The sequence below is a fragment of the Prinia subflava genome, chromosome 4, assembly GCF_021018805.1.
Source record: "Prinia subflava isolate CZ2003 ecotype Zambia chromosome 4, Cam_Psub_1.2, whole genome shotgun sequence".
Lineage (NCBI taxonomy): Eukaryota > Metazoa > Chordata > Aves > Passeriformes > Cisticolidae > Prinia > Prinia subflava.
The window spans coordinates 47264362-47278854 of record NC_086250.1 but is presented as its reverse complement, the minus strand read 5'-3'; the positions used below and the strand labels follow the sequence as shown (position 1 = coordinate 47278854).

Genomic DNA, 14493 nt, shown 5'->3' with positions numbered 1-14493 from the left:
TCATGCTGCAGTGTGAAATGTTCATACCAGTACCTGCTAAATATGCTTGGAATATATAATCCTAAACTTAATATTTTATTTTGAATTATAATAATTATGTTAATGGATACAAATAAAACAATTTCTCTTTTTTGATCTTCTTACTACTTAGTTTTAACCACACTGACTGAAGAATTGGAGCCATATAAAAGACTACAATAAGAGTTTTCATGCTTTACAGAAAATTTTTGTCTTGTTGAACCATGTGGTTTAATATTCAGATGATATCTTTATTTCATTTGAGACAACAGAAATGGGCTAGTGCTAAAGTAGAGGCAAAACACACACGAGACAGCTCTCTCCATTAAATGCTCATAAATTTACCATCCTCTTCCCATGTTCCTGTAAACACAGATGATTAGGATCCTTTTAACAATTAATATTTTCCAAATTGCTTTAGAAAACTGTTCTGCCAAGAAAATGACAATCAGAGAGAACAGAGTAGGAAAGGTAGTTCTTCCTTCTCATATCATATAAGCAGCTGGAGTTAAAAGACAACAAAAGGATACAAACAACCACATCTAGAATTCTTTTCGAGTATTTTTAGCTCACATTAGCCTGTTCTGCCACCAGTGTGAGTGTGTGAGTAGCTTTTCACAATCAGCAGGATTTAGAGAAGGGAATGTCAGTTTGAGCTTCTTTTCTCTGGTGTTGTTCTCCTTACTTTTACAGTGTTTCGTTTTAATATTCATCAATGACTTTCTAACCCTTTTTAAAGATTAAGGGAACCAGGACTACCAGTCCTGCCTTACTCCAAAATAAAAATATTCAGTATTTGAAAAATGGAAGATATAGAGGCTGTTACGTACCTTAAAACAAAGTAAACCAAAACAACTCCACACAAATATTTTTTGTATCATATCAGCTAAATTTTCTGTCACAGAGACATAAGTGTATTTAATGAACAAGTGTTTTTGTTCTGAGTTGAACTTTCACTTTGTCCTGGGAGAAATTAACAATCATTAGGTACTGCTTAAAGGAAATAGTCACAAGCTAAGTCTGTTAATGAATGTGAGGCTATTCATTCTGAAAATATGACCATTTTTAATGCTGTTACCTTCCCTTAAAACCAGGCATTTCTCTAGAGTTACTTAAATTTCTATAACTATTTAAATTCTATAAATGTCAAAACTGTTCTGACTGTCCATTTTTGCCCTGTTCCTCTAGGCTGTGTTTCTCAGCTCGTTCCCATCAGTGTACTCAGAACTTTTGAAGCTCTTTGATGTGAGAGAAGTGGCAAATTTGGTTCACGATGCTTTGGGCAGCTTGCCAACAGTCATGCATGGGGATGAGTCCCTTCAAGCTGTTAAACTGCAGAGTATTGGGAAAACTGTGGAGAGTCACCTGTACACTAACCCAGGTAAGGTTTCTCTGGGCTACCTGCAGGTGAGGGGCTCAGACTGTGTGCTTTGTGCCTAGGCCAGCAGGTGCTGAAGGGAACAGTGTTCCTGAGGAACAATTCTTGAAACACTGCTCTGTATAAGCTGCTCATTTACAAAAATACAGGTTTTTGAATTTAGTGATTTGTTTTTCAGAGGCAAAGACACTTAAAAATATGGGGTTTTTTTTGATCTACTGGGAATATGTTAGTTAAAGAAGTTTGCCTTATGCTTTTTAAGTAATTACAAAGAAAAAACTTAGCTAAAATTATTTTTCTCCTTTTTTCTTCTTCTTTGGGGACAGTTCAGCAAACAGACTCTTACTTACCCATTAACTCTTGTTTGTGTTACTCTTGCTAGTTCAGCACTTTGGATCCTCCATTTCTTAATGTAGCATAAAAATGCTGCACAAATGTGAGTGATGCCTGGTCCACAGAGTATATAACAGCATAGTTATTTACTGTGCAGAAGAAAAAACTGCTGAATGGTGGTGAGCCCAGCATTCTTGGTTTCTATTCAAAGTGAAACTCACAGAAGTAACCACGTATAAAATTGAGATGAAGTAATTTTTGAAATAAAGTAATTAAAATAGAAGAAAGATATTTAAAGAATTCTAATAAATTTTATTTACTCACCAATAGCCCTGAGAGCTACTTGGGCATTGGCTGATGGAGTTCAGTAGGAACAGTAACTTTGACCATCTAAAACATTCAAGGTAAACACATGACAATGATTAAAGCTCTGCAAAAACCATCAGTATATGCATAAATACTTCAGGATACTACAAAAAAATGAAGAGTTCTTTGAGCATATTTTTTGAAAAGCTTTTAAAAAGTGGTTCTACTTAAAAAATATGAGCTGAAAGAAACAGGTAAGGAGTACTGCATCCTGGCCCCATTCTGGCTGTGAAAACAACTTACCCTTTCCCTTGGGAGATCCTGTAGCATCCCCTCCAGGAGGGTCAGTTAGCTCTCCCTGCTGCTGATGGATCAGACCTTTGATCTCTGGCTAGATGATGATGTATTCATGGTGCAATGTTAAGGATGCTCTCACTTAAGTTTTTCATTTTCCAGACTAGGTAGGGACCAGGTAGCATTATTGCCATTTTCCTCCTATTATCTCAGGTCAGCCTAACCAGACAACCCAATTATATGAACCTAGTTAGAGTTACTTGGTGCCATGTAAGGGACTCTTGAGGACTTTCTTGGAACTGTAAATCTACTTTCAATAGTATGACAACTTTTATACGTTTGCTTTCTTTTGTAAAAGAATCAGTTTTTAACTGAAATCCATTTTCGTTATTAAGAAATTGGTTTGGTGTTAAAAGCAAGGAAAACCTTAAAGTTTACAAGGAGTTGCACACATATAAAACACAAATTTCTTAGACCACGGGGATGTGAAAAACATCAGGCAGTAATAAAAGCTCCCAATGTCCATGATAGGAAACTCAGACAAACTCTTGCACAGTATAATTTCCGTCATCATTGAGATGAAGGGTTGTGTGGAGATCAGCGTCTTGTATCTTTGCCATCAATGTTTCATCTCTACAAAAACTAAAATATGAGTAGACTTTCCTTCAGTCCATGCTTAGAAGGAAGTCCTATTAAAATCTTCTTGGGAAAAATAAATACTGCATATATTATGTTAATGTGTAGTTGAGGCTTGCTGCTGGCAAAGAATTGATTTCTGTCTCCCAGATGAAGATAAAGAATGCTGCAAACCTAAGTGCTAGCTAACACACTGGAAGTAAAACGAACACACGAAGTAACTCTTTATTCAAACAGCTGAAAATGAGGAGGGTGCTTCTTTGAGCAAACTTCATTGGCTGTCTAAAAAGAAAAAGATGACAATTTTCCTGCTGGTAAAGTTCATCAGTATTTTTTTCCTCTTGGCCTTTCTTCCAGCCTCCTGAGTATTTTGGTCTTTGGACTCATCCCTCTTGATGCTTGTAGAATGTCCAAACTGATGATCTACATATGCCTGTAACCAGAAGAATGTCTAACTTTGTTATTTCCCATACATCAGTAGTCTAGCCTGCTTGTTTGCTTTCTTTTTTGCATTAAATATTAATATAGCTTTCTTTGAGGAAGAGTTAAATCTGTTTTGCTGGGAGGAGTTAGGCCCAATAACAGAGAAACACATCTTGAGCCATGTCCTTCCTGACATGGTTTAACAGGAGTTAACAGAACTTCAATTGTTTCTTAATCTAAGGGCACTACTTTGAGCTTGCAAATTCAATAGCTGTGAAAATGTGAGGTGCAAAAGTGGAACATCTGGGTTTTGTCCTCCAAAAAGGCTGAGTTTTCTTGGAATCATCACTGATACAACATGTTAGCAGTAGAGACATTATGTTAATAGGTAAAATCGTACAAAAAGGAAAACCTCATATTAATAAAACTTGTATCTCTAGCTAATTCATAAGCTGTGGTGTGGCTCTTTACCACATGAGAATTGTTGTTACATGGCAAGAAAATTTGCGTTTTCCCAAAATATGGGGATGTGGTAGTTGCATAGGACTCTTCCTTTTAGTGAGGCAAACTTAAAGCAGATAGAAGTTTAATTCTATGACCATTTATACTATATAGATCTATCAGTAATATTATGAAGCTAGGAAAAATCCCAAGTTGATGCTTTATTTCATGTGTTAATTTTAATGTGATTATTTTATATATAACTTATAACTTTTCTTTGTTTTACTGGTTGCCTTAGTTGTGCTGAATCCCACAGTTCATGGAATAGAAACACGATAATTATCTTTTTGTTTTCATTCTGAGATTGAGTGAATTAGTTCATCAAAGAATTGCATTCTGAATATTACAGGAGAAGGTACATTTAGGAAACCTCATGTTTCAGTAGTCATTCAGAGACAAATACCTAACACAATCAGTACAAATAATATCACTGAACTGTCTTGTTTAAAATATGTTGTTACATATCAGACCTCCTATGGGAATGAAAAAAGTAATGAGCCTTTACTGATCAGTTCAGGAAATGATACCATTAACTGATAAGGAGGTTTAATTCTAGAAGGTAGGTATTATGATTTCCCTCTTATTCCACTGTTTTTCAAAAGACTCAAATCTTCTCATTAATGAGACTTGTAAGATATCTCATTAATCACTGCAAGCTAATTGATTGCTATAAAAATCCAAAAAGCCTATCATTATTGAGAGTGTTGATACAAATCCTGAATTCAGTTTACTTAAAATGCATTAAACTTTACGTATTAACACAGGTTTGAAAACAGAGTAAATCTTTTCAAAATATAAAGGGTTTACACATTGATCCATAGTAATGATTTCAAAAACTCCATGATCTTTTTCAGATTAATTAGTATTGCTTAATTTGCTTTCCACAGCAATGTACTATTCTTTGGCATTGTTTGTGCATTTGTGCTTCTGTACACACCTGTGGACACATAGATAGATGCATATTGCATACAAAAATTCAGTCTGTGCAAATTATGCCTTTCATCAGTGGCTTATTTCTAGGCCACACTTTCTGACCCATTCCTGTGTTTTCCTTCTGCCCTACAGGCAATTTTTTTCCTTCAACTGAAAACAGTTCCTGTCTACAAGTTTTGAGTTAATTTCCCTCCTAACTGTTCTGAGAACAGTGACGTCCATGCACCCAGAGAACAGGCGTATATGTTTGGTTTTGGAATTGCAGTGATAGCTGCTTTTTTGGCTTAAGCATTTTCTTGTCCTGACATCCTTAAGTCCAGTATTTCATTCAAACAAGGGGGCATAAATTGAATAGGTCCAGTAAAACAACCAAAACAAAGAACAACTGCCTTGTTTCTTATTGTTCAAGGAGAATGCTGTTTATTTGTTTAAAAAGGTCAATTTTTCCAAGCAGGCTGAAGCTTTGACTATCTGTTTAGATACAGTAATTGAAAAGAATATCATCTTTCTGAAAGAAATCTTTAAAATATACTAGACTGAAGGAAGTATGTCTCTGCAGATTCTTTACCACTATATGAAAACTAAGGAGAAAAGATGTGCTGTGTAGTAAATGTTACTGTTGCATAGGAAAGTTACAAGGATGCCCCAGAGTCCAAGACTGCCCTCTTTCTAATTATGCCAAGCACATACTTGAAAATCTCTGTGTCATGATTTTTTTCTTGTCTTTCTGTATAATATTTGTAGAGGGCAAATATTAGCATTTTAAACAGTCAGCTAATTTGACTTCCTGCAAAGAAGAAAAATTAGGACAGTGACTGATGGCTCAGAGTTCTCATTATTACACCATTCCTTGCACTCATTAATTTTTCTGTATCCAGTGGCTGACATTGCAGCTGACAATTAGCAAGAAAAAGAGTAACCTGAGACAAATATATATTCTCCAAAATTTCTCACATAGTCCTTGGTTTGCATCAGAGGTGAATGAGCCCCAATTCTCCTCTTCTCTTGTCATACCACTATGTCCCTCCACCTAAATAGATCAAGACAGAGGGGTATTTGGATTCTGGGCCTAAAAGGAATACATCTAAAGCTGTGTTATATGTAGTGGTTGTTTCAATAACTGCCACTATTGCCTCACATGTATAGTTACAAGTCATTGTAAGATGCTTTTTGCTAGTCCATTTAGTCTGGTAAAAGAGTTTCTGATCATTTTATGAAGCTTTTGGAAAATTGGAATACTTGAAACAGTTGAATGAGGATGCTCAGTTTTGCCTGAGATGCCTCAGGCCACATCATGTGTAAGAGTTGGCTATTTACAAGTCAAGTGTTGCTACATGTAGGTTTTTTGTCTTCAAAATGTAGTTCATGATGCTGCGCTTTCGTGTAAGCAGTGCACAGAGTAGATGGAACCTCAGGTTAGGTCCAAATGCTGTGTGGGCTCATCAGGAAGCTATCTACAGTTAACCAAGAAGAAACTCCCTGGCACAGGGCTGCTCCTGGTTTCTTCTGACCTTCTGGACTGAGGGATTTGAGTTGTAGCTGCAAGAGAGGACCTTTGGCCCAAGCAATCATGCTCATACATGATAGTATTAGTGCTCTGTGGAGTTGAGTAGGGATTGGATTGAGCTTTCTATCACCTGCTTGCCAGCAAAGTACCCCAACCACAGAATCACAGGCGGATTTACACAGTGAACTCTTCTTCTTGTCTCTTGATGATGGATTGCCAGATAGTCAAGAATTCAGTACATATAAGGCCTAAGAAAATGCAGGGAAAAGGAGCCATCCCCTGTAATCTAGGGACTAAGTCTTTTTCAATCAAATAGAAAAGTTCTGCTTTATTGCTTCAGCTGAAGGCATTAGCTCTGCTTTTCATCCAGCAGGAATCAATAAGCAGATGTAGCAGTGGGGATCAGAAGGTGGCACTTTCCCCACCACAGGTCTGCACATTTGCCATTTCTTTGCCCGGTTACCCTTTGACCCTAGAAGTCTTGCAGTGGATGGGTCAGTGGCAGCTGGGCACACCTGACAGCTCAGAACACCGGGGACAACACTTGGCTAAGCCGAGTTCCAAAGTAGAGGAAAAAAAAGATGCTGCCTTGGTTTCACTGAGAAACTTTCCCCCATTTGTGCTTCTACAGGCAGGTGGGAACTCTCAGGCCAGTCCTGATGAAAACCTGCTGAGGCACTTGCAGAAATAAGCAGTCACTGGAGAGAGGCTATTTATTGCCCAGTGCTGGGTTTCTGTATCACTGGGTTTTGATTCATTGATGGTCATTTGCCTACTGCCTTACAGCCTTTATTATTTTCTTTAGTAGAAAGACACAGAGGTACACCTGAGTAAATAACAAGCATGAAACACCCATTTTAAAAGAGCAGGCAAGATTTTATTTAAAAAATAAGATTATACTTAAATAGTGTGTACAAATGAGCTTATCCATATGATTTGTCTTTTGTTATACAGATGACTAGACTATGAAAACAAGGGAACTGTAAAGCATAACAAGATATTAGTGCTGTGATTCAGTAGAGCAAAAGAAACATTAAGCAAAATCTCAGAATAAATATATTTTCTTCTCCCTCATGCTAAAAATAGAGGAAATAATTGAGGGGGGAGAAAGTGTTTACAGAAAGTGTAATCCACAAACAATACCTGCTTGGCAAAATTGTTTTGAAGTAGTAATTGTCCAGCTAGAGGAATTAATTTTTAGCATATAATTGCATTAATGAACAAAGGGAATAGATGAATATATTTCTATAATGATTTCTATAATCATTAACATTTTAATAGAGGAAATTATTCAAGTACATTCTGTGGGAATATAATTTCTTAATTGTGGAAAAGATTTTAAACCAACAACAAAATGAAAACAGGGAATATCCTTCCCATTTATCAAGTTGTGAATAGGTGTTTGAAGTGTTATCACAAGTGTAAGTATTAAGGGTTTTCCCATTTAATACTGTCTTTAATTGTAATAAAAGGAAGCAGAAATAAGTAGCCTGTTAATGATGTTTTGCATAATTTTTTAGCGAGTTCAGGACTGCAAACACCAAAGAGCTGTGTTTAGAAAATGAAATAGTGGAAAGGCAAATCATTTTATGTAGACATCAATAGTCTAAGTTGTTCATATTCAGTAGGAGTGAGGAATCTGGAAAAGTGAAAATTGTGAAAGAAATCTGAAAATACTGCTGCTGGTCTGTGAAAGAGAACTCTCTTGTACAATAACGTTCCTGATGAAATCTGTCATAACCTTGGTGTATAAATGGATCCTGTCACATGGGAGGGACACTAGAGCATGATTTCTCATTGTTTTGAACACAAGTATTACTATTCTACTTTTTTTATTCATTTTGCATGGCAGTTCAATAAATGCTTAAAACTTTTTTATGTGCAGTATATTCCACACAATGGTATTTTTCTTCTTCCATGATATAACATAGTGACTTCCAGCATGTTGTTCATTCTTCAAATATTTGCTTATGATTGTGAAGTAAAAGCTCCCGTTTATCAAAAATGTCGACTAAAGCAAGCAAAAGCTCCTGCTTATCAGAAATAGTTTTGCACTGAAGACACATTTTATATATGTATTCAAATTAAATTACTCTGTGAGAAGCTCCTATTCATGAAATTTTTCATTTCTTCCAGATTCTCGATGCATTCTTCTTCCAGTAGTTTTACATCATCTCCACATGCATTTACAAGAGCAGAAGGACCTTATAATGTGTGCCCGTATCCTTAGCAACATATTTTGCCTCATCAAGAAGAACAGCTCAGTGAGTAAACACCATGTCACATCCACTTGAACTTCTTTATATGGCTCAGTGACATTTAATGGCACAAGCTGGACCTTGCCCAAGAGCATTTTAAAGAGTGCTCTGTGTAATGAATCTGCATAAACCTGTCATTTTGATTTTTTTCATGACCCTTTTCTTTCCATGCATGTGTATTTTAATTGGAACATACAATGTTCTGACAAGCTTTTGCACTTCTTGAGTGTTGTTTTGGAAAGAAAGAAATGTCTACTTTCTTCTAGGGGCATTTTCTATTGAGGGCTGTATATTCTCAGGGAACACAGGACTGATATAGGTAAAGATTGATATGAGTAATGCAAGGGGGATTGCACTTGATTTTTAGTTGATAAACTTAGCGGCCGGTTTCTGGTATTTGTCAATTAGTGTGTGAAAGCTGCATATGAGAGCTCACTTATACAGGTGTATTGCAAATGGGAAGGTGATGATAGGTTCTGACAGACAACAGGATATCAGACAATTAAAACCAAGCATTGCCTGTAATTAGTGCAATACATGAGTATCAAGGCCAGCATACATTACCTTGTAATGCATTAGTGAGAACTCCTTTATGTGCTTCTTCATTTCATACCACTTTCAGCAATTAAAGTTGCTCCAACAATGATTTAATATGTCTGTGGCTTGCATCTCTGGCACTGTACCAACATATTCCTTCCAGTTGCTCCTGGATGAGTATAAAACCTCATCACAAGATAAAGTGATAGATACTAAAGCAGTGGTTTTGAACTGGAAGATTTACATATCTGGTCTGAATTTCATGAGATCTTCCATTTGGAGTCACTAAGCCAGAGATGTACACAATTACAAGTGGATATCTACATAAAGCTCTCCTGAATGTTCAGGATAAACAGCTGCTATTTTTAGTATTCTTGGAGTAATTGAGACTATTAACAACTTGGTGAATTTGGCATATTTTCTGGTACATCAGTACAGAATTTCAATCCTTCCATTATAATCAAGATAATTTAGAGATTGAGGGAACAAGTGAATTTGCACTAAGGCAGCTTTTAAAATTAGGGCTGTTGCTCATTCCAAAAGTTGTTTGTAGTAGTAAAGAGAAGGGTCACAGTTCCTAAATATACTATATACTGTCTGTTTTCATAAGAAGCCAGTTTAACAGTTCTTTGATGCTAGATGAAGTGACAGAGAACATGGCTTGACACTAGATTCAACTTAAGTCCAGAAAGGAATTTTGGGTTTTGTTACAAATCCTATGTTTTAGGGTGTCTAGGAGGCAAAATTAAACAAAAGAAAAAAAAACAAATCACTCCTACACCTCAGCAAAGTTGATGTATTTGTTTGTCAGTTGAGTTTTAGCTTGGTTGTGTGCATTTGATTATGAAGTGTTTCTTTCTGTTAAGAAGGGTCATGTTAAACAATGGATAAAATTGCTCAGATTAAGATGATGGTTTCTGCTGCAGTGGAGACTTAATCTTCAAGCAGGGAAAACATATTTCCATCTGAATTAAAAAGGAGAATTAACTACAGCTTGACTTTATCAAGTGTTTTCATGCTGGTAACTGAGGTATTCATGGTCTGTTTTGGCAGTGAGTGCTTTGATTCCTTTGTTTTGATGTTGTGTACAAGCAGTTGTGGGCTCACATAAATGACTCATCTATTTGTGCTACCCAGCTGCTGGGAAGCAACGTAGCTGGGCCTTACTGATGAAGCAGGTCCTGAAGGTTGAGCACCATCTGCTTATTTCTGGGGATAGTTTCAAAGGGTAAAACAGGATTTTGCTTTTTGGATTTTAAGCCTTTCTTGGCAATGTTCCCAGAAGATATGTGAGTGTTACCTATAAAAATCTTGTTCAAAAAGTGTTTTTATATTATTTACTGCTTTCTTCTAAACATCAAGTGAAAATAGAGCTATGCTTATTTGATGGACTCTTATATATTCACAGTCATCCCTGTAACTGTCCGCTGTGTTACGATTAATGGAAAACTGTTGGGAAAAACAGAATTAAAAAATATCCAAATTGGAGAATAGTGCTTGTTTCTTGAACGTAGCATTCACATCGAAACTGAAATTTGTTTCTAAAACTACATCAAAGGAACTATGCTTGTGATCATATTTCTATTTTAAAATCTTAATTTTTAATTTTTGTTATTTAAGGAAAAATCAGTCCTGGAAGAAATTGATGTGATTGTAAACAGTCTGCTAGATATTCTGTTAAGGACCATACTAGAGATCACCAGCCGACCCCAGCCATCAGGCTCTGCTCTGCGCCTCCAGTTTCAAGATGTGACTGTAAGTTTCTTGCAATCAAAGAGCTCACAATTGTCACTGGTTGGACTACTAGATTTGTCAATATGTTGTCTTTATGTTGTAATTCACAGTGTTAGACTTTGTGTATAAAAGAGAGAATGGGGAAGACAACGAAAAGCTTTCTTGCATTTTGCTGATTTTTAGTGGAAATAGTAATTTTTTTTCATTAAGTTTATTTATATATTTTGACCAAAAAACCAAAGCAAAGCAAAAAACAAGCCCAAAAGGTAACATTTCTTTTTAGACTTTCAGGTTAGTAATGATTTCAGTATGTTCCTTTTGTTTGCAATATAATAGCTTTCTGAAACTCTCCTTCAGTTTGAATTCCTGAAAATAGAAGAGTATCAATCAGTAATAGTTCCTAAAATGCATACATTATTTCATTATGAAACAACTCTAAAGATGCCTGCAGAATCTGTGATAACTTGTACTAATCTAAATTTTTTACTTGAGAGGAGGCATTTTGTTGTTCTCTGGGCTGAGCATTTGAGCTTTGTTTTTGTCACATGAGGCTGAGCATACAGGATAGATTTAGAAGATTAGTAAATGATGTTTTGGTGAACCTGCTTAACAACTCATGCAAATTAGAAGGTTGAAATACAGGCATTTACAGAAAAGTCTTTGATGAGCATTGATCAAATATAATGAAGTGTTGTTTTGCTTTGTTTGCAGCAAGGTTTTCACTTTGCTTTTCAAGGGCAAATTGGTTCTAATATAGCCAGGGATGTGACCCCAAGATGCAAGGGGATAGCATTTTGTGCAGAAAACATACTATGCTGAGTGATTTACAATCTCATTATACATTTATTAATTAATTGCTCTGTGTTTACACTGTAACAGTTTTGTTAATGAATAGGGGGTTGCTTTTCAAACCAGAATTTCCTCTGAGATCAAACATTTCAAAAGCATTTAATAGCTGCAGAGAAAAATGTGTTGTCGAGGGTTTTTTGCTTGTTTTCTTTTTTACTTTAGACTTACAGCAAACGAACTGTATATGGAGTATTTTATAGAGTTGACCAAACTCTGTAATAAGATAACATCATGCTTTAATCACTGTGGTTCAACAGCAATATACGTCTAAGAGTTTGGGAGGTTTTTTCTTTAAAATACAAAATTGCAAATGTATGCCGTGTGGCATATCAGAGCACCACAAGGAAATCTGAGCTGAAGAAAGGGTGGTAGTGTTGGACTGTTAGAGTAGCAAAGCTCTGATCTTATTGGTTTCTTATGAGATATCCCCATGCTTGCAGATTAAGTTTTCATTAAACACCATGACAGCCTAATTCTTTTGCACCATCAAAAAATTAGACTGTGAAAGCACTTTCAAGTTGCCAAATTTTCCTCTGTGCATCAGAAAAGCCATGTTATTGTCACTGCAGGCTCCCAAAGAATACATAATGTGGAAGTGACTCACAGCACAGCATAAGGCAATTATATACATTTATGTAGAAATATCATGCAGTATGCTCTTCTGGCAGCACATGGAGCCAGATTCTTGGAACTATTTGTAGAGCATGTATGATAAAGTACTCAATGTGAGTTCAGCAGTAGGGTCTGTTCCAGTATGTTACCATTATTTCAAACTGCATGTGTCATAAAAAATTCTTTGTGAGATGTACCATGGGAGCACACTCGATAAAATCCTGTCATAGTTTCGAATGAGACATAGTCTTCCTTGTGGAAGTAGTCCCAAACCCATCTGACTGTGGTCTCCCAGGCCCATGTGTTGCTGTTTTGCTTCACAAAGAAGCAGCATCAAATCAGGCAGCACTGGGCTTTGTGCTGCCATGACTCCACCATTTCTTTCAAGCAGCTTTGATACCTGGATACCATTTAATTTTCAGTGATTGGTCTTGTTTAATGGTAACCTGCAAAATGGGTGTGATGCTTTAAACTGAGCACGAAGCAGACAGGCTTCAGGGTGTTAGAGATGTTGCATTGACAAACATGGAATTAAATGTAATGGTGAAAGTGAAACTTCTGCTTCATTTGTCACTGAATTAACCTTTGGACTTCCTTAAGAAAAAAATGCATTTGCATTTAAAGAGTTAACAGAAAGCAGTGCGATTGAAGTGAACTTTAACTGATTTCAGATCTTGAAAATTCAGTCCCTCAGAACCTAAATAAACTGCAATTTAATTGAAAGCTCCATGGTTTTTAATAAGTGTACTCCTTAAATAAGACACAAAAAATTACTTAAATAATCTACCTAAGTGATTTTAGTATACTGCTTGGCTTGACTTTTGACAGTGGAATTGGACCCTAAATGTTTTTTATCAAGGTTTTTATGTGTGTGGAATTTGCTTTCGTGCATGATTTGAAAGTTAATCTGTGGCCAACACTGGCAGAAATCCTACAATATACATTTTTATGTTGAGTTCAACAAATGAAGCTGAATGTGCATTGCTATTTTAAAAACCAGCCTGTATAGCTACCTACATTCAAATTAAAAGCTCAAATTTAGAAGTCAGTTAACAATTAGCTAAAGTTGATACTTTTATAACACTAGTCAGTCTGTCAACTATAACAGTACAATTCTCTATAATAGATTGTGATTTTTAATATACTACTATATAAGCTGAAACAAATGTGGGAACATAGAAGAAAGGTAACTAAAAAGGACTGCTTAAAATGCCTAGGCAGGAAAGGAGTTTTGTTACTCAAGCTAGCAATTGGGTATACAGATATTTACAAGACAGCAGCTGTAACCATTATGTTTCTGCCCAGAGCATGAATATTAAGAGATCTTGTAGCCTTAGGATATTGTTTTGAGATTGTGATTCTATGTTTCTATGAATGTTATGTTTACTGTAAAACAAAGGGAACTAAAAAATTTAGAATCATTACTTCAGGATACAAGTATAACCATATTGCCAGTGAAAGCCATCACCTCATACATGATCAAATGTATCAGGTATAATCACAAATGAATTGAGCCTTCCAGTGTAAAATCCAGAATTGCCATTTCTGTGAAAACATACTTCTGCCTTTTAATCTTATTTTCTATTTTTAATGCAAGATGGAGGGAAATCTTCTTAAAATCTGACTTGGTGAACTAATGAAAGACACCATTTTGAAGTCCTGTTATCACCTGTTTGTTCTCTCAGTCTCATTCCCCATTCCTGGTTCAGGAAGAAATGTATATCTCATTTTTTAAGCAAGCTTGTAAGATTTCAGAATTGTTCTTTCAGAGCATTGCGATGCAAACCAGACCTTTGACCCTTTCCTGTCCTCCTCCATTCTGCAGTCAGACCTGGCCGATACCATTCAGTGTTTCTTCCCAGTCCAAAAGTGAATGAGCAGACAGGAAAGGGAGAACCTGTTCCTTGCTATAATAGCTTGGTTGTTCACTCACTGGAGATACCCAGTGCAGTTCTCTGCTCTTTCAATGAGAAATTCTTCTGTAAGCCTAAAAGAAATTTCTGATCAAAACATTTTTGAAGTTTGTTCAGTCCTACAAATAAGTTTTCTTTTTGACAGATTTTGGAGCTTTGAGATGACAAAATGTTTTTTAAAATTCCTAACTATTTCCTTTCATTTCTTCCCTAAGGGAAAACAATAGCATTCTTCCCAGAATTCTTAAAAAATATGTTTGT

The 14493-nt window shown here is 36.0% G+C and overlaps 1 protein-coding gene across 3 annotated transcripts in view; it reads left to right on the top strand.

The window, feature by feature from the left end:
• Nucleotides 1–14493, top strand: part of DOCK4 (dedicator of cytokinesis 4) — a 231122-nt gene that overhangs the window by 155619 nt on the left and 61010 nt on the right. For all 3 annotated transcript variants that reach the window (XM_063396688.1, XM_063396687.1, XM_063396689.1), the window contains 3 exons: nt 1207–1399; nt 8466–8593; nt 10745–10879. In XM_063396688.1, the coding sequence (XP_063252758.1) occupies nt 1207–1399; nt 8466–8593; nt 10745–10879 (456 nt within the window). The remainder of the gene's footprint in view (nt 1–1206; nt 1400–8465; nt 8594–10744; nt 10880–14493) is intronic.